Source organism: Adiantum capillus-veneris, chromosome 7 (assembly GCF_014529385.1).
Source record: "Adiantum capillus-veneris isolate H3 chromosome 7, ASM1452938v2, whole genome shotgun sequence".
Taxonomy (NCBI): domain Eukaryota; kingdom Viridiplantae; phylum Streptophyta; class Polypodiopsida; order Polypodiales; family Pteridaceae; genus Adiantum; species Adiantum capillus-veneris.
The window spans coordinates 138,818,166-138,838,614 of NC_140937.1; the positions used below are offsets into that span (position 1 = coordinate 138,818,166).

At 44.6% G+C, this 20,449-nt stretch overlaps 1 protein-coding gene across 2 annotated transcripts in view; it reads left to right on the forward strand.

Annotated features, from left to right (window-relative positions):
• The first annotated feature begins 350 nt into the window (after positions 1–350).
• LOC147454694 (uncharacterized) overlaps positions 351–20,449 on the forward strand; it is a 28,001-nt gene continuing 7,902 nt past the window's right edge. The window contains exon 1 of one of the 2 annotated variants that reach the window (XM_086516559.1): positions 351–903. In XM_086516559.1, coding sequence (XP_086372685.1) covers positions 528–903 — 376 coding nt within the window. In that variant the 5' untranslated portion in view covers positions 351–527. Of the gene's footprint in view, positions 1,003–20,449 lie in introns of both variants that reach the window. The other variant, XM_086516558.1, reaches the window with a different exon arrangement.

Below are 20,449 nucleotides of genomic sequence, written 5' to 3' on the forward strand. Positions count from 1 at the left end.
ATGTTGTTAGATGGACATGCAAAGATTTTCACCAAAGCCATTAGTCAATCAAATGAGTCGACCATCTACATGTCCTCTACTTTGGTCTTCTCTTCTAGGTGTTAAAATGCATATCCACAATCGAATTACCCTAGTACACCTTGATGCTCCGACAAAACGTCTAAACCTCATCATGCAATTATTTTCTAGACTTTTCAATCTAATATTTCTAACACATTCCGAAGAATGTCATTTCATCCCTTACACATCTTGTTTTCTGAAGTCCTCCTTAATGCCTTGTTTTCGGTCATGTGAGCTTACCACGTTCTGTTACCCCTTTCTCTTATGTGGTGCTCTAGAGTTATTACAATGTAGTTCAAGCACATATTGTTTATGCCACATTTTGCAAATTCATCAAAACGCGCCTCGATCTCGAAGCAGGAGTAGGCAACGCGAAGACGAACGCACACAACAAGCGTACAGAAAGACAATTTCTGCATGTGTATATGAGGGGAGAGCTTCGTTGAGAAGAAAAGCGCCCACAAACGATGGCGGCTTCATGCACCTTTCTGGCGAAGAGGGCGGAAACCCTTGTGCTAAGGGGTGTCCCTTCCATTTGCAGCCGCAGAAGCACACACTCACAAAGTCTCTGGGAGGAACTTCTGGGCCGCAAGATTGAGCCGGCAGCTGCCAAACAGCTTGAAGAGGCTTTCTTGGAGTACAGGGTTCGAAAGGCTGTGCCCTCATGGCTGCCTTTTCTACCAAATTCCTCTTTCTGGATTCCTTCATCAGAGGAGACCATCAAGAATCTCCAAGTGCTTGCCGAAAGAATTAAGGTGTCAAAACCTGGACGCAAAGACCGCATTAACATGTATAAGTCGCCTCCCAACTGGGCCTCGTCGGCCTCCTCCTCTGTCGAACAGGGTAAGATAAGTCAAATTTCTAAGGTCGCTGAATGGAGTCTGATCCAACAGACTGACAAGCTTTTATCAGGAGCAGAGTGGAGCGAAACTGGTGGTCATGGTGTGTGGAATTACGCTCTATTTTAACTTCTTTTATTTTTATTAGCCCAAAACTATTTGCGTTTTGCCTTGCTTGTGGTTCAAGGGGAAATATGTGTGTGCGAGATGTTTATTTTAAGTTCTTTTGTTTTGTTTTGATCTCCTATTGAGAATGCAAAAGCTAAGCAAAAAATAGTTTTAAGCAGAGTGCTATAGTCAAATTGCTGATGCCTTGAAGATTATCATTCAGCATCAATAATTAAAAGCAGCGCGCTGAAACTCGAGAGCATCCTTAAAATGGAATGCCAGAGGTATTCCGGTTGAGATAGGAAAAGTGAGATGAAATGGAGGCCTTTTTAAATCGCTTGGAAGGGACAAACTTGCACACTGGCGTTTTATATGATTTGTATGACATTAAGTTACCACATCTGTTAGTTGTCTGTTTAATCCTGATCCTTGACTTCACATGATGACAATGTAGCAGTGGGGGAGGGCAAAAGATGATCTGAATTAGGATCTTCGTTGGAAGAGGACCTGACACAAGCTTACTTGAACTTGCAAGGAAGTGGCATTGGGTGAAAAGGAAGAACGCTTAAGAGCATGTGCGTTTGGGCAATGCTTATGGGCAGCCCTGTCCTCTTGATAAGAGTTATTTTTCCACATACATTAGCTTACATGCTAGTCTGCCAAATCAGTCAATCAATTTTAAGCTAAGCTTATTATATGGCTTTGATGCAAGAAAATGATAGGGAATTGAGTACATAATAGTATTTGTTGAGCAAACATGGAGGAGTATGGTGCATGTAGAGGGAAAGTGAGGTTGCATTTTCACACACCAAAGAGTGCCATGTAAACAAGAGATTGCCCGAACTCTTTCCAAGTGTTAATGAACTATGTTCTTTTATATTTAGTGAATAAACATCGTTAGGGTTTTCTTCAAACAATGGCATGAGTGAAAGTATTCCTTTTCTCTACAATGGATAGCCTCTACACCTTTGGAAATCGTTGTGACTGAGGAAACATTATGAGAAGATGGTAGAACTTTGATAAATGCACATTTCCTCATAGAGGGTCCCTAGCCTCTAGATGGGTATCTAGGTAGTGGGAAGTGCAAGGAATGTAGACGATTGTGTTGTATGTACTGTAACAAACTTGGATACCCCAAGTCAAGATTTTGTCGCGACACAACAGAGATTCACTTCAAAACACTTGACAAAATCAAAAGAGAGTCGGCACGGCCCGGCGTAGTTTCGTGCCAAGAGATACTGGCCCCAAGGATTGGCGCCCCTTTTGGTATTTCTTTTATATTAACCTTTGAGCAAGTACATTAGCCCTCGGGTGCTTGCTCTGGGACTCTGTGTCCATATGCTCTCCTTGAGCTTCTTTTATTCTTACAAGGGATGCCAAAAGTAGTAACTAAAAGCTTCTACTCAAAAGCAGAGGGCCCAATAAGCAGCCAACGTTGTCTGCGGAAATCCGTACAGCAGTGCCACGTCAGCACTATCAACGCAAATCACGGAAATCCTTACACTTTGCCACGTCAGCACCAAGCGATTTACGACGTTCGTACTACTGAGTAGTGTGCTGTTTTGATTTGCCTTATGTCCCCAAGCCCCGCCTCGGCCAATGTCCATAAGTTGGAACAACTTATAAGGTGAACAACTTTTAACTTTAATGTCTTGGGTCATGCCACGTCATTAAGTTGTGACATACCCGCCTCTTGAAAGAATTATAATCGCCCTCGATTACGCCTGCAAAACAAACAGAGGCCATAAACTGTCACAAGACGGGCACCACGTGCCAATAGAAAAGAACAGATTGCACAGACTTTTAGCACTTCAATAACAACTTAACTGAGAGAGAGAGACGACACGCGACACGGAGTGGCGGAAGGAATTCCACCCCAGAGAGTATTGGCCCCAAACCTTGGCGCCCCTTTCAGTATTTCTTTATATTGCATCAACACAGTACAATCCGGTACTCCAGACTCTATACCTTCTCTAGGAAGCATGCCAAAGAATGAGTCCTTAGCACATATTTAAAGGCCCTTGGCCTATGAAAAACAGTTTACATGAAAAGCCTTCAAGCTCAAAAGCGTCTGGTCCAAAAGCAATACGAAAAAAGCTACCAACATAAATTACAGAATTCCGTACAACCGCCACGTCATCACTGTTAGCACGTTTTGTGGAAATCTGCCACATTAGCATTGTCAGCGCAAAATCCCGAAACTGTCTGTACAACGCCACGTCATCAGTTTTTTTTGGCTCAACTCTTTCTTTGTGTGTGTGTGTGTGGGGGGTTGTCACAAATTGCTGACGTGTCAAAGCCCTGAAGAAGGGAGCCAACTTACAGATGTCGGTTGAGGGGCCTAAACCCCAAGAAGAACAAGTAACAAAAGAAGAAGTCCTACCAACTTATAGAGTCTCTGTTAGGTGGGGTCCCAGTGACAAAGGGATTAAGATAAAGCAGGACCCACACACATGCAAAAATTGATGACGTGGCAGATTTTCGAAAATTGCGTTGACATGATGACATGGCAGATTGTACGGATTTCTGCTTTTTGCGTTGGTTGATGACGTGGTAGGTTATACAGATTTTCGTAAATTGTGCTGGCAGTTTTTTGGCATTGCTTTTGGTCCAGAAGCTTTTGAGTTTTAAAGGCTTTTTACTATAACTGCTTTTCAAGCCAAGGGCCTTTAAATATGAGATTAGGGCTCATTCTTTGGCATGCTCCTTGGAGAAGGTGCAGAGTCCGGAGTACCGGCTTGTATTGTGTTGATGCAATTTTAAGAAATACCGAAAGGGGCGCCAAGGTTTGGGGCCAATACTCTCTGGGGTGGAATTCCGCCACTTTGTGTCGCGTGTCCTCTCTCTCTCTCTCTTAGTTTAGTTGTTATTGAAGTGTTAAAAGTCTGTTCAGTTTGTTCTTTTCTATTGGCACGTGGTGCCCGTCTTCTGACATGGGTTCTCCTTTATATGAATCCTTTATGTCACTTGGGTCCCATCAGACGGGTCCCCATAAGTTGGTGGGACTTCTTCTTCTTTTACTTGTTCTTCTTAGGGTTTAGGCCTCTTGGCCGGCATCTGTAAGTTGGCTCCATTCTTCAGGGCTTTGACACGTCAGCAGTTTGTGACAAACTGTCTTAGTAGACAGTCTATTAGTACCGATGCACTAGACACGTGTCACAAACTGCTGACATGTCAAAGCCTTGAAGAATGGAGCCAACTTGCAGATGCTGGCCGACCGTCTAGGGGCCTAAACCCTAAGAAGAACAAGTAACAAAGAAGTGCTACCAACTTACAAGGTCCCCGTCCGATGGGGCCCCAAGTGACATAAAACATTAGAATAAAGCTGGGCCCTCACACGCGTGGAACTGATGACGTGGCAGATTTTCGAAAATTACATTGACAGTGCTGACGTGCTAGGCTGTATGGCTTTTTGCGTCTTGCGTTGATTGTTGACGTGGTAGTTGTACGGAATTTCGTGATTTACGTTGGCAGCTTTTGGACATTGCTTTTGGACCATAAGCTTTTGGACCATAAGCTTTTGAGTTTGAAGGCTTTTTATGTTAACTGCTTTTCATAGGCCAAGGGCCTTTAAATATGTGCTAAGGGCTCATTCTTTGGCATGCTTCTTGGAGAAGGTGTAGAGTTTGGAGTACCAGCTTGTACTGTGTTGATGCAATATAAAAGAAATACCGAAAGGGGCGCCAAGGCTTGGGGCCAATACTCTCTGGGGTGGAATACTGCCACTCTGTGTCGCGTGTCGTCTCTCTCTCTCTCTCTCAGTTTAGTTGTTCTTTTCTATTTGCACGTGGTGCCCGTCTTGTGACAGTGGTATCAGAGCATCAGGTGTGTCACAAACGGGAGCGCACACGAATAATCAACAAGATGAAAATAAATAATCTTTCAACTAAACAAAGTTGAGGGAGAAGTTCGACACAATATTTGGGACCAGAAGATGGGCTGGTCCCCCCCCTTAAAGAGAATCCTTTATTAGGGAGAATCTTTTTACAAGCACAAGAACCGGAGAAAACCCCTCCGTTCTAAATCTCTGACTCAATGGTCGTTCCTTCCCGTAAGGGAAATCCGAGAGACGGGCTCTCAATCCTTTTTCCGTCTGTACTCGGAGTCAAGACTCCACAGACAATTTTCGAATTCCGTTCCCGGAATTTCCAAGCGTAGGCCGAAGCCTTCTCGCTTCTCCTTCGCGATGAAGTACCTGCAAACACACACAAACACGCGACAACAATTCGTATGGCGAATCCACAATAGTTACTTGTCGCTCTTGCACGGGAAAAGCGACTTCCGTGCTTCGTAGTCTCGCGATCTCTTGCGGTAGAGTCTTCTCTTGCTGACGTTGGTAACCTTCTTTCAGTGAGGGCATGTGGTGCTTTTATAGCTCCTTGGCCACGGCACGAATAGTTGCTCGTGTAGAGATTGCGGCCGTTTTTTTTTTGGCGCTGCTTTACCCGAAATAGGGAGAGAGAATTCGCTGGCTGGTTTTGTTGCTTTATTTTCTAAGTGGTTGCCCACATATTAAGTGGGCGGCCGGCATATTTTAAAATTGGTCTGAACCTGCCCAAAAACTCAATAAAACCTTATAAGTTAAAAACAATGCCTTTCACAACACTTCCCAGGCATCCGTGGATGCAACCACATGCACGAATGCAATGCAAACATAAATTCCTCGCAGGAAAGCGTCTGCTCTTCCCGGAAAACTCGTTAAAATATTCCGCTTTTTAAGAAAAGCTTCTCAAAACCCATCTTTATTCATGTGCTTGCGTCTTTACGCGTATTCCTCTTGCTAGTTCGGGTTTCCTACCAGACCCACGAGATATTTCCTTTCCGATGCTCCCGTCACCCATCACGTGACGCATCAGGAATATTCGTTTCCCGGTCTCTCCCACCGAACTAACGGTAAAACCCCTTCGCGATGCTTAATGTCACCCATCATATGACGTATCAGAGTTTTCCGTTCCTGATGGCTTTTAATAATTCCAGTAGATCTACAGTTCCTAACCTTACGGTTCGTTCACATCTTTAAATATCCTAATTTCAATAAAAAGAAATTATTCGAGAAAATAAGAAAATAAGAAAATAGTCCATTTAGCAACATCCCTCTGGCTTCTAAACAATTGTCCTCAACTGTAGTGCTTGTACATATCCTTCCAGAATCTCGGGATAGGGTGCTAATTCCTGCTCGGTCATCCACTGAGCATCTAGAGTAGAATAATTCTTAAACTTTACCAAATACTTCCGTGTAATCTTCCCCGATTTAAGTGGCCGCTCCTGATGATGAATGATCTGTTCCGGTTGGAGTATTTCTTCCGGTTCCTCAACCTCAGGAGGTTCCTCAGCAATAGGTTGACTTGGAGGTCGTCCCACATATGGCCGGAGTAAACTAACATGGAAAGCATTGTGGATCTTCCAATTAGATGGTAAGTCTAATCGGAACGTCACATCGTTCACTTGGTCTGTCACAAAGTGATGACGTGGCGGATAGCAGAAACCCTAAAATTCTTGCAAACCCTAATTTCTGCCAAAAACCCTAATTTCCGAAAATCGCGGAGGCGGAATATATATATATTTTTTTAAATTTTTTATTTTTTATTTTTGGAAAATTTTGAGCGACGCAAATCTCAGCTTTTCGCTTTGATTTGGGAGAAAGAAAGAGAAAAAGAGAACTTGCTTTTTACTGACTCTCATTGAGAGAGAGAGAGAATCTGCTTTTGCTTTGAAGCTTTTGGGGCTCTGCTTTTGGGCATCCCTTGTAACCTTTAAATTAGTGGTGAGGGCCTCACTTCTCAGAGCATCTGGACGCAGAGTTTGAGAGTGAAACCCTAACCGCTCTCTTGTACTTTGATGATTGATTAATATAAAAGGAAATACCGAAAGGGGCGCCAGTCTTTGGGGCCAATATCTCTAGGCACGGAACTCCGTCGGGCCAGTGCAAATATATTGTGATCTGTGAATTGTTTTGAAGTGGTTATTTGGTGCTGTCGCGATTGATTCTTGACTTGGAGTGTCCAAGTCTGTTACAGTGGTATCAGAGCACGACCGATTTCTCTTCTACGGGAAATCCGATCCCCGATATTTTTTTTTTCCCGCGGCACCTATGGCTTCAGGCAATGATCAGTCGACTCCCTCTGCATCTGGAGATGCGGGCTGGGATCACAACGAAGATTCAGGCAGAGAGTATGGCCCGCCTTGGCCTACTTAGGCGGAGCGGCGAGAGATAGAGCATCGCCAGTTGATCGGCGATGCAACAAAGATGATGCTCAATTTTGCCAAGGACCCGAAGATGGCAAAATATATGAACCAGACCTCTTTGGAAGAGGTACAGATGGAGTGGCAGAGAACCACAACACCACCCCCGAAACCCGCTCTCAAGAAATCTTCTGCCTCCAAGAAATATACAGAGAAGGAACTGGAGAACGTGGTTGATGCACGGATTGCTTAGTTTTTTGACACGCAAAAGAAAGCCAAAAAGCACGGCAAAAAGCAGAAGAAAGGCACTGACTTCCCGGGATATTTGGGTCGTCGGTCGACATTTGACAAGGCAAAGAAATTGAAGAAGCGCGTTAAGTTTGAAGACCTACCCAGTTCTTCTTCTTCTTCTTCTGACAGTTCTTCTAGCTCCTCGGATTCGAGCGAAGAAGACAGAAAAGGTAAAAAAGCGAAGCAAGAAACAAAGCTTCGGAAAGGGCAAGAAGAAGGCTACATCTCGCCCAGAGACTGACAGTTCTTCTGAGGACTCGTCTATAGACAGCTCAGATTCCGATGACGGAAAGTTTTATGCGAACAAGAAGAATTTTTACAAAGCCAACCAGTATGACTTTCTCGAAGAAAAAAAGCAAGAAAGTCCGAGAGTTTAAGGAAGGTGGCCACTCGATCAAGTTTGATACTTTTCAGGATACTCAGATGCTTCGAAGGCTTTGTCTTTTATTCAGCAGTTTGACATCGCTTTCGCGGAAGGACGCTATTCAGAGCATTCCAAGATTCAGAGAGCTGCCTCTTACTTTAAGGGGAATGCTCGTACTTGGTGGTCCACGCTTCTATTAAGCAAGACTGTGCTAGTTACATGGCTGAAATTCAAGAGGCTTTTTATTTCTTCTTGGTTGACTCAAGAGTTTGAGCGAGATATACAAGCTGCTTGGAACCATCTCCGGATGACCAAGAGCGATACAGTGAATTCTTATTGTGAAAGATTCTGGAGCTCTTTTCTACCCGCCTCTTCATTCAAGAAGATCTCGTTCAGAGAACAGATTGAGCGGTTTACCTTGGGTCTACCTATAGAGATCCGAGATCACTGCTTGGAACAGAAGTCAGCTTCTATTCAGGAGTTGATGAGTCATGCGAAGCGGGGCTTTGCCATTCACTATGGCAGTTTGACCTACCCCACAGATAAGGCCATGACACAACGAGCCGAACAGACTTCTGGGAATGAAAGTAGAAAGAAAAAGAGCAACCCAGAGAAAAAGGATGCACAACCCAAGCTTACTCCTGAGGAGAGAGCTCGCTCCATCAGAGAGGGGAAGTGCTTTGGATGCGGGGAACATGGACATATCTCTGCGAAGTGCCCTAAAAAAGGCACAGAAAGAACAGAATGATAAAGACGACGACAGGCCTAAGAGTTTGAGAGCAGCTGAGGAATGTGGCAGAAAAGGCATATAGAAAAGCAGAACTGGTACCACATGGCGTGGGACTTGCACCGAATCAAATGAATGAAAGTATAAACTTTGCCGCTTTTTTTGGGGCAAAGTGAATGATCAGGAAGCTCTTTTGAAGGAGCCAAGGCCAACTTCTTTTCACTTGGAATTGGCGGCTCGATTTGGAACTACGCCTGACAGACTGACGCCACAGGCGGAGGTAGTTCGACTGGTACCCGGATGGGATGTTGCCATTACACCGAGCATTGGCAAACTTCGTTTGCAAAGACAGGGGTGTTCAGGGCACGCGAGTGACGTTCTACTCGGGATCCCTTGGTACCACAAGAACTACGTCGTGGTTGACTACCGGGCCGAGAAAGCGACTTTGATAAATGAAGGGCTTAGAGATTGTACTTGATGAACTTCAGTTTCTTACTCATTCTTTTGGAAGAGAACTGAACGATGGATAAAGGTTGAATATGTTTTGACTTGATCAAAAGAACGCCAAGATTTTTCTCCACACTCATGCCGATTGCTTTTCAGAGGGCCTGAAGATCAATGGTTTGAAGATCAAACCATTGATTTGATACCTAGAAGCACGCCACCGAATCGGCCACCTTACCGTGTGAGCCGAGTACAGAATGAAAAGATTATGAACCCAGTGAAAGACCTCTTGGAAAAGGGTCTTGTCCAACCTAGTACTTCACCGTATTGCTCTCCAGTGTTGTTGGTTTTGAAGAAAGATGGATCTTGGAGAATGTGCATCGATTATAGCACTCTCAACGAAATCACCATCAAGAACAGATTTCTGATTCCTAGGATCGATGATATACTCGACAAGTTGCAGAGATCCTCGTGCTTCAACAGGATTGACTTGAAGAGTGGATATCATCAGATCATGATAGCGCCAGGAGATGTCTACAAGATTGCTTTTCGGACGACTTTTGGGTTATTTGAGTTTTTGGTGATGCCTTTTGGCTTAACCAATGCTCCTGCGACATTTAACCAGATGATGGACAGGATTTTTTGAGAGTACAGGCTATTTGTTGGCACTTTCTTTGACGACATCATTGTTTTCTCCAAGAATGAGGCAGCACACAGAGATCATCTGCTTCAAGTCTTTCAGGCATTACGAGATCACACGCTAGTGATTAATGCAAAGAAAAGTGAATTTTTTCCTACCAGAGATACACTTTTTGGGACACATTGTGTCAGCAGCAGGAGTGCAAATGGACCCGGCCAAGATAGAGACTATCCGTGATTGGCTCGATTTGAGGAATGTCCATGAAGTTAGAAGCTTCTCGGGACTGTGTTCGTACTACAGGCGATTCATACAAAAGTTTCCAGAGGTTGCTTCCCCTTTGCATATCTTGACACAGAAAGGAGTCCCTTTCTCGTGGGGACCCATAGAGGTGACTGCCTTTCGGACATTGAAAGAGAAATTGACTACGGGACCTATTTTGACTTTGCCGGACTTGGAGAAGTCATTTGAAGTATATTGTGATGCTTGTGGTCGTAGTCTGGGTGCGGTCTTGATGCAAGAAGGCAATGTCATAGCTTACGAGAGCCGTTTTTTCTCTAGGCCTGAGATGACAGCACAGATTTATGAGAAAGAGCTTTCGGCGGTTATCCATGCTCTTGCTCAGTGGCGGCATTACCTACTCGGAGCGGATTTTACTGTCTTTACAGACCATCAGAGTTTGCGCTACTTCTTGTCACAGAAGCAGCTTTCGGAAAAGCAGATGCGGTGGGCGAACATCTTGTCACAGTTCCACTTCCAGATTGTCCATGGGCATGGACAGAAGAATGTGGTGGAAGATGCTTTGTCTCGGAAACCGTTGGTTCTGGCTGTTTCCGCGATACATCATAGGAGCTTCGAGGATATGGTCGATCAGTATGCCACAGGTACAGATTTTGTAGATATTTTCACACGGATACGGGATGGGGAGACAATAGCTGGATACTCCCTTCGGGAAGGCTACTTGATGAAAAAGACTATGTTGTGCGTTACACAGCCGTTGAGGGATAAGGTTATGACTGAATGCCACTGTCCACCTTTTACGGGTCACCGCGGCATTGCTACCACCATGAAGGGGGTAGAGAGATACTTCTTTGGGCCGAGACTCAAAAAGGATATGGAAGAGTTTGTGCGCAGTTGCTTGGTATGCCAGTAGGTCAAGTTTGACAGGCATAAGGCACAGGGATTGTTACAGCCTTTACCCATACCCACCCACCTCTGGGAAAGTATTGCAATGGATTTCATTTTTGATCTCTTGAGAACAGAGAAAGATCACGATGATTTTCCGATTACATGGCATGTCTGAGATGATTGTCTCTGACGGAGACCCTAGATTTATGAGTTTGTTTTGGAAGGCAATTTGGGAGAACATTGGCACGCAGTTGCAGTTCTCGTCATCGTTCCACTTGTAGACTGACGGGCAATTTGAGATTGCCAATTCAGTGATTTTAGATTTATTGAAGTCTTGTATCTCGGATCAGAAGACTCAATGGGAAAAGAACTTACCTTTGGTGGAATTTGCCTATAGTAACACGATACACTCTTCAACAGGGACGACGCCATGTGAGATTGTTGAAAGTGCTGCGAAGGTTCCATCCTTCTTGAGCACGAAAGATTAGATATTTGAAGCGGATGAATATTCGCGAGATTTGGATACGGCTTTTGCCAAGGTTCGCGAGACTTTGCAGGAGTCTCAAGAACGACAGAAAAAGGCAGCGGATCGCCATCATTGCGACTTGAAACTGAAGGAGGATGATTGGGTGCTCTTACTTGTGAGAAGGCACGTCTAAGAAAGAAAAAGGGAAAGGAGAGGCTTTTTCCAAAGCTTAGTATGTGATACTACGGACCTTTCCAGATTACTGAAAAGATAAATGATGTCTCCTTTCGATTGAAACTGCCAGATACTTGGAGGATTCACAATGCATTGCATGTGAGTCTCTTGAAACCTGTTAAGGGTGATGTGCCTGATGATGGGGAGCCTGATGAGCAACCCAAAGTGGAAGAAAACGAGGAGATCCTTGTTCCTGAACAAATTTTGGCACATAACGATACGAAGAAAGGTAAAGTCCGAAGGCGGGTTCTTGGTTAAGTTCAAGAACTTTCCTGCATTTGATGCGAAGTGGATGGAGGAGGAGGACCTAGCAGATACTCCTCAGATTGTGAAACTTTACCTCGATGTTTTGGTTTAGCATAGTCTACTCCAAACGGAACCCAGAAACTCAGCTTGGCCGAAGATCTGGTTCAGTGGGATGCACAAGAGGGGAGTTACTCCGCTCCTTTGTCAACAGATGCCTCGATTTTGATACTAAAGTCACTGATGTCTCTTTGAGCTTCAGGGATACTAAGAGCTGACAGTATTCTGCTGGATGACTTTATGAAATGGAATTCCTGATTATGATACTGATTTGTTCTTGACTTCTTGTGAGTGCAGGAATTGATAGACGAAATGACTGCAGCATTTTGGTCTACTTGATCTCGAATAGACATGGTTGCAATAGGGGTTAGTCAATCGGACATCGATGAGGTCCCGATTGGACCTAGACATGATTGCTAGCTACATTGCCGATAAATCATGGTCTAAGATCCGAATGAATGTTGAATGTCATGTGATGTCCTGTGATGTCTGGTGATGTCCTGTGATGTCGTGTGATGTGACTGTCGATTTTGTACATGTGCTAGATGTGTGTTCCTAGTACGTAGGTACTAACAGTCAGTGTCTGCTAAGACGGTTTATGGATTTTGTCGGTTTTGTAGGCGTAATCGCGGTTGATTACAATGCTTTCAAGAGGGGGGTATGTCACAAAGTGATGACGTGGCGGATAGCAGAAACCCTAATTTTTGCCAGAAACCCTAAAATTCCTGCAAATAATTTTTGCCAAAAACCCTAATTTCTGAAAATCGTAGAGGCGGAATATATATATATATATATATTTTAAATTTTTTTGGAAATTTTGAGCGACGCAAATCTCAGCTTTTCGCTTTGATTTGGGAGAAAGAAAGAGAAAAAGAGAACTTGCTTTTTACTGACTCTCATTGAGAGAGAGAGAGAGAATCTGCTTTTGCTTTGAAGGTTTTGGGCATCCCTTGTAACCTTTAAATTAGTGGTGAGGGCCTCACTTCTCAGAGCATCTGGACGCAGAGTCTGAGAGTGAAACCCTAACCGCTCTCTTGTACTTTGATGATTGATTAATATAAAAAGAAATACCGAAAGGGGCGCCAGTCTTTGGGGCCAATATCTCTAGGCACGAAACTCTGCCGGGCCAGTGCAAATCTATTGTGATCTGTGAATTGTTTTGAAGTGGTTATTTGGTGCTGTCGCGATTGATTCTTGACTTGGAGTGTCCAAGTCTGTTACATGGTCAATTATCTTAAACGGCCCATAATAGCGATTGGAAAGTTTTACCACTTTCCCTTTATGAGTCGCTTGTTTCTTTAGTCTTGCCTTCTCAAACTTGAGTAAGACTAATTGACCGACTGTTAAGTCCAGATTCCTTCTGTGCTTGTCCGCAACTTTCTTATGTTTTTCCTGAGAGCGCAAAATTGCTCTCTTAACTTGCCCGTAGGCCGTGTCCAAATTCCGGACAAACTCATCTGCTGCGAAAATCTTATCCTTAGTGACAAGGATCGGTGGAAGCAAAGGCTTACCATAGAGAATCTCAAAAGGTGCTTTCCCCGTAGACTAATGTACGGTATTGTTATACGCGTACTCAACAAGGGGCAAATACTTCTCCTAGTCAGACTGTCTTTCTGACACATAAGATTTCAGCATATCCAATACTGTGGAATTAGCGATCTCACTCTGCCCATCCGTTTGAGGATGATATGCAGAAGAAAAATTCAACTTTGTGCTAAGGTTATCAAACAAGGCACGCCAAAAGTTGCCTGTCATGCGAAGATCTCGATCACTCACAATAGACTTGGGCAGCCCATGATGCTTAAAGATCTGTGCTAGAAAAATTCTAGCCATATGGTCTACTTTGATTGTTTTCTTAACTGGAATAAAGTGAGCTTACTTGCTAAATCTATCCACGATAGTCCAGATCGCATCATTTCCAGTTTTAGTCTTTGGGAGATCCATAATGAAATCCATGGCAATACTCTCCCAGGGTTGATCAGGCACAGGTAAAGGTTGGAGTAACCGAGGCGTCTTATGCCGATCATACTTTACTTTTTGGCAAACCAAGCATTCCCTAACATATTGATCAATGTCTGCTTTAAGGCTTGGCCAAAAGAAATATCTTTCCAATGCTAAGGTCGTAGGGATAATTCCCCGATGACCTGCATATGGTGAAGCATGTGCTTCTTCCATGATTTTCTTTCTCAATGGTTCTGCCATGCAAATTGCTTGGTGGTGATAGAGGTAACCATCCCGAATAGAATAGGGATAATCATCCTCTCCGTTCTGTAATTTATTCCAAGTGGAGGAGAAGTCTGGGTCATTCGGATACAACTCTGGAAGTGATTCCAATTCTTGGTGATACACAGAAGTAACTGCGTTCACCCTAGGCCGTCTAGACAATGCGTTTGCAGCCACATTCTTACTCCCAGCCGTATGGAGGATCTGGAAGTGAAACATGGACAAAAAGTTGGCCCATCTCATTTGCTTCTCAGATAATTTCCGTTACGTAAGAAAATACCGCAAACTCTGGTGATCGGTTTTGTTCACAAAATCTGCTCCTAGAACTTCCAGGTAGACAAGGCGTGGATCACAGCCATAAGTTCCTTCTTGTAGATTGAGGCATGCAATTCTGCATCCTTAAGTCGTCTACTTTCATAAGCCATTGCATGGGCTTCTTGGTTAAGCACTGCATCGATGCAATCACCTGAAGCATCGCAGTGAACCTCGAATGGTTTCCTTAAGCCTGGCACTATCAAAATAGGTCCATGGCTTAATAGGTACTTTAGCCTACCAAAGGCACCTTGTTGTCTCGATCCCCACCTGAAAGGGATCTTTTTTCTTGTTAGGTCATGAAGTGGTCCTGCTACTTGAGCAAAGCCTCGGATAAACCTCCGATAGTAAGAACACAATCCCAGAAAACTTCGTACATCATGTACCGTAGTGGGAGTTGGCCAATCTTGCACGACTTGGATCTTTGCGGGATCCATTTTCACTTGGTTGTGTGAGACTATATGGCCGAGATAGTGTATCTCAGTGAGGAAGAACTCACTCTTCTTTGCATTCACATGCAACTCATGCATTCGCAATTCTTGAAACACTATATCCAAGTGCTTCCGATGTTCCTCCTCGGTCTTTGAAAAGACGAGTATGTCATCAAAGAACACTCTTGTGAAAGCTCGGTGTGGGCTGAAAATTTGGTCCATCATTTGATTAAAGTCCAAAAGTGGTGCAAAAGGCAGTCTTATGGACATCTTCAGGGGCTATGCGTATCTGATGACACCCGCTTTTTAAGTCAATGCGACTAAAGATGCTTGCTCCCTGCAGCTTATCGAGAATATCATCAATCCGGGGTATTGGAAAGCGATTCTTGATAGTGATCTTGTTTAGAGATCGATAATCTATGCACATTCGAAACGTGCCGTCTTTCTTCTGCACCAGTAGAACTGGAGAGCAGTAAGGCGAAGTACTTGGTCGTACTAGACCTTTTTCCAGAAGCTCGTTGACTTGCTTCAAAATTTCCTCTTGCTGAGCAAGACTAACCCGATAAGGGGGTAGGTTTGGGGGAGAGCTACCTGGTACGAGATCAATGCGATGATCTTCCGGACGTTCCGGAGGTAGCTTGTCTGGTAGAGTATCCGTGAAACAATCTTTATACTTTTCAAGAAATTGAAAACGTTTAATTTCCAAACTAGAGAGCGAACCCTCATTAGTTTTATCTCTTTCACGTGCGAAAATCAAGTAAGCAGAAACGCACTTCTTTATTTCCTTCTTAATGGAGATATGGCTTATAATAGGGAGTAGCCAATCCCCTGCATCAACAAAAATTTTAATTTTCTTGCCCTCATGCTCAAAGGCGAGGGTTTTTTCTACATAATCTGGGACCGGTTGCATATGGTAATGCCATGGCATACCCAAGATGATATCACATCCCTCGATAGGTGCCATCAAAAAGCATTCGCGGTCCTTGTATTCACCAATCCGGAGATTGAGTTGTCCTTGCACGGGAGTTGCATTTGTGGTCAACCCCTCAAATGCCGATCCAGAAGTGACTGGAGTTCCAAGCTAAGCCGATGTAAGGCCCAAACGTTCTGCAGTTTCCAGTGAGATGAAGTTGTCCGTCGATCCAGGGTCGTAGAGGATCAACACCCGCTGGTTATTCACAGAGCCCCAACCTTTAAGGAGTTGGCGCTTCCCTTTCTCGGTTTCTGTATTCCCTTGCACATCAGGAATGGAATTCAAGCTCGGTGGAGCGGGTTCCTTCTTCGATTGTTCCCTCTTCGAAGATGCTTGTTACTGTCGTTGCTGCTGAACAGGGCAGTCAGGCTTCATATGTCCTTTTTCACCACAGTAGAAGCACCTTCCTTGCTCTTTGAAGGTTTGTACTTGGTTTGGTGTGAGATACTTAAGCCGTTTTCCAGTACCCTCTGGCTTCTTAGGCTCATCCGGATCCTCTGGGGAACGCTTTTTGCCTTGGTTGCCATGGTCATCATAGACCGCTCTTTGCCTTGCACGGTATGTGCTATGTTCCATCCGTCTGGGGTAACCAGTGGAATGTAAATCCTCGGCAATGATTGCCGACTCCATTATCCGCTGAAGGGTGTCATGTGGGTACACCTTCATGCTCTTCCGAAGCGGTGGTTGAAGACCTACTTCAAACTTTCGCATCTTTTCTTCGTCAGAAATCTTCATAAAAGGCGTAACTTTTAGAAGAACCGACCAAAACTTGTCAACATAAGCCGTGACTTTCTCTTGTTCCTTCTGGGCGAGCCAGTCCCATTCCTTCCGAATGTCCTTCTCGAAATCCGGTGGAAGAAATTGTTCATAGAATTCAGCTTTGAATTGAGCCCAGGTTTTGGCTTGAGTACCTTCCAGAATTTTGGCTAGCCACTAGTTGCTTGCAGTCTCCTTGAGATGCATCCCAACATGACGCAACTTGGATTTTTCTGTGAAGTTTCCGTTGGCAAAAGCAACTTCAAACTGCCTGATGAAAGACAGTGCCTTGGAGATATCTCTCCGTCCTGTGTAGTTATCAAACTTCACATCCTTGTCACCGGATTTGAAAATCCGCATCTTGCGGTGACGTCTGCGGTTATCCCTCTTGAACTAGGGCTTTTCTTTAGTAGCATGTAGGGAAGTAGTAGGAGTTTTCCTCTTGGGAGAAGATTTAGATACTGTATGAGAAGTAGATGTAGTAGTATAATCAGGAGAGTATGATGGAGAAGAGATAGAGATATCCTTGCTTTCATTAAGCAGAGAGAGTTCTTTTTCCTGGCCCTTGCTCTTAGAAGGCCGTTTGTTCTGATCCGGAGATCCCTTGTGCGTTTCAGCACCTTTTTCCGCACCATCCACCTGCTGGTTGCTTCCATTAACAGGATTTTCCTGATGCCCATCGACATCCGTTCCTTGTGGCTTCTTGATTCCGTCCAAAGCCTTTTGGACAGCCGGCAACGAAATGAGTTGTTGCAATTCCGCGACTTGGGCTCGCACTTGCTGAAGTTCGTCTTCAGCGTTTCTTCCGTGGCTTGTCATGGTTCTTCCCGTTCCTTCCTGGAATCGTCCTTCTTTGCACAGAAAGAGAGGAATACGAGCTCTGATACCACCGTCACAAACGGGAGCGCACACGAATAATCAACAAGATGAAAATAAATAATCTTTCAACTAAACAAAGTTGAGGGAGAAGTTCGACACAGTATTTGGGACCAGAAGATGGGCTGGTTCCCCCCCTTAAAGAGAATCCTTTATTAGGGAGAATCTTTTTACAAGCACAAGAACCGGAGAAAACCCCTCCGTTCTAAATCTCTGACTCAATGGTCGTTCCTTCCCGTAAGGGAAATCCGAGAGACGAGCTCTCAATCCTTTTTCCGTCTGTACTCGGAGTCGAGACTCCACAGACATTCCCCGAATTCCGTTCCCGGAATTTCCAAGCGTAGGCCGAAGCCTTCTCGCTTCTCCTTCGCGATGAAGTACCTGCAAACACACACAAACACGCGACAACAATTCGTATGGCGAATCCACAATAGTTACTTGTCGCTCTTGCACGGGAAAAGCGACTTCCGTGCTTCGTAGTCTCGCGATCTCTTGCGGTAGAGTCTTCTCTTGCTGACGTTGGTAACCTTCTTTCAGTGAGGGCATGTGGTGCTTTTATAGCTCCTTGGCCACGGCACGAATAGTTGCTCGTGTAGAGATTGTGGCCGTTTTTTTTTTGGCGCTGCTTTACCCGAAATAGGGAGAGATAATTCGCTCGTTGGTTTTGTTGCTTTATTTTCTAAGTGGCTGCCCACTTATTAAGTGGGCGGCTGGCATATTTTAAAATTGGTCTGAACCTGCCCAAAAACTCAATAAAACCTTATAAGTTAAAAACAATGCCTTTCACAACACCTCCCAGGCGTCCCTGGATGCAACCACATGCACGAATGCAATGCAAACATAAATTCCTCGAGGGAAAGCGTCTGCTCTTCCCGGAAAACTCGTTAAAATATTCCGCTTTTTAAGAAAAGCTTCTCAGAACCCATCTTTATTCTTGTGCTTGCGTCTTTACACGTATTCCTCTTGCCAGTTCGGGTTTCCTGCCAGACCCACGAGATATTTCCTTTCCGATGCTCCCGTCACCCATTACGTGACGCATCAGGAATATTCGTTTCCCGGTCTCTCCCACCGAACTAACGGTAAAACCCCTTCGCGATGCTTAATGTCACCCATCATATGACGCATCAGAGTTTTCCGTTCCTGATGGCTTTTAATAATTCCAGTAGATCTACAGTTCCTAACCTTACGATTCGTGCACATCTTTAAATATCCTAATTTCAATAAAAAGAAATTACTCGAGAAAATAAGAAAATAAGAAAATAGTCCATTTAGCAACAGGTGTGTGCTTTTCTGAAAGCATACCGGTCCTACAAAATACCAGATACAGCTATTGGAACTTTACTTGAAGCATCTTCGTGCCTCAATCCCGGACTTCGTAGTCACTCCCACCCTTACTTTATCGCGCATCGGGCGCATCCCATCTTCACCGCTCATGTCTTACAAGGCATAAGCCAAAAAGATCACTTGCAATGAAGGATCCAAGGTTTGTTTCGAGTCACTGTTTTTATCAGAGGCAGTGCTATGCAGATGTTGATGTCTATAGCTACCAAGCCGCACACGCCAAGGATTTGGCAAGCTTTCAAGAAAATTTTGCCCAAAGTTATATGGTTTCTGACATCTTCCTTCGAAGTGCAACTTCTGGCAGAGTGGGGTATCTTGAAATGCTTGCCATGGAAACTCTAGCAGGTTCTAACTTGAAATTTCTAGACATCTCTCAGTAGGTGTCTCTTGTTCATAACCTCAGAGGTTCAGTGTGATTGCTATGTCTTCGGACTACCATTGCCTCCAGAGGAACACTTTGTCCAAGAGCTGATGGACCATGTTGTGGTCAGCTACGACCTCATGGAGGGAATCTAACCCTAATCTTTGGTGCAGGTTTCAGGATGGAAAGTCAGTCGACTTTTCGAGCTCGGTTGATATCAAGATTGTTTTTTAAGTTTGAGTTCTGTTTGAACTTGTTTGGTGATCCTGTTTAAAATTTGTTTGAAATGTTCGACTCTGGTTTTAATACCGGTTTCTTTCATTGATTGGTGATTTTTACTCTCGGGTGGAGAAGTGAGAAATACTGTTTTGGTATTGTTTGAACCTCGGAACGACGCAGGCTGATGCTTGGGGAGCGTCTCACCTCGGAACGCGTAGGCCGATGCCTGGGGAGCGTTTTGTTGTATGTTTGAAAACCTCGGAACGACGTAGGTTGATGACTGGGGAGCGTTTTGTTGTATGCTAGTAGAAAACCTCCGAACGATGCAGGCCGATCAGAGTAACAGGGAACGGGCGGAACGGGCCCCTCCCGTTCCCGGAACGCGTTCTCTAGGGGGTCGGACACTCGAACGGAAACGCTGTTTTTTCGGAATGCCAGTCGGAACGCTCACACCAGAACGGCAGTCGGAACGGCCGTTGGATCGGACGGCCTGGTGGAACGTTTTTTCTAAAAAAATATGTCTGTTGGAAAAAAACAGAAGGTTGACTTTTTTTGAAATTTGAATGCCATGGGTTTTGGGGGGAGATCTTCCCTATATAATAAGCCAAGGCTCTAGGCAATGAAGCAAGCCCCTCAACTTAACTTTCCTCTCTCAAGAGTGAAGGCCCAAGGGTTAAGGTAATGGGCAATGGACATTGGGCAAGGCACTCTCTCTCTCTCTCTCTCTCCCTCCCTTGCGTCTCAAGGATTTAAGCCTCAAGGCTGAAGCTTGACGCTTGCAAGTTGCCGGTCCACTTCTCCCTCAAGCTCCACCTCTCCATCTCTCCATCTCTCTCATTCATCACCTCTCTCCTCTCCCTTGGGCCTCAAGGCTTTAAGCCTCAAGGCTCAAGCTTGAGATTCAAGAATCAAGACTCTACCTCTCCATCACTCTCTACCGCGCCATCATCCCCCCCCTCTCTCTCTCTCTCTCTCTCTCAAGATTCCTTCCTCTCTCGAGTCTCATCACTTATGGTGCAAGCTTCCGCATCAAGTGAACGTGATCCCTTGGGTGCCAAGAAGAAGAAGGACGAAGCATCATGGTGGGATGAAGTGCATTCCCGAGTGTTGGGAAAGTCCGGTGGTGCACGCGCATGGAAGTGCAAACTATGCGGCTTCGAATGGCAATCCGGT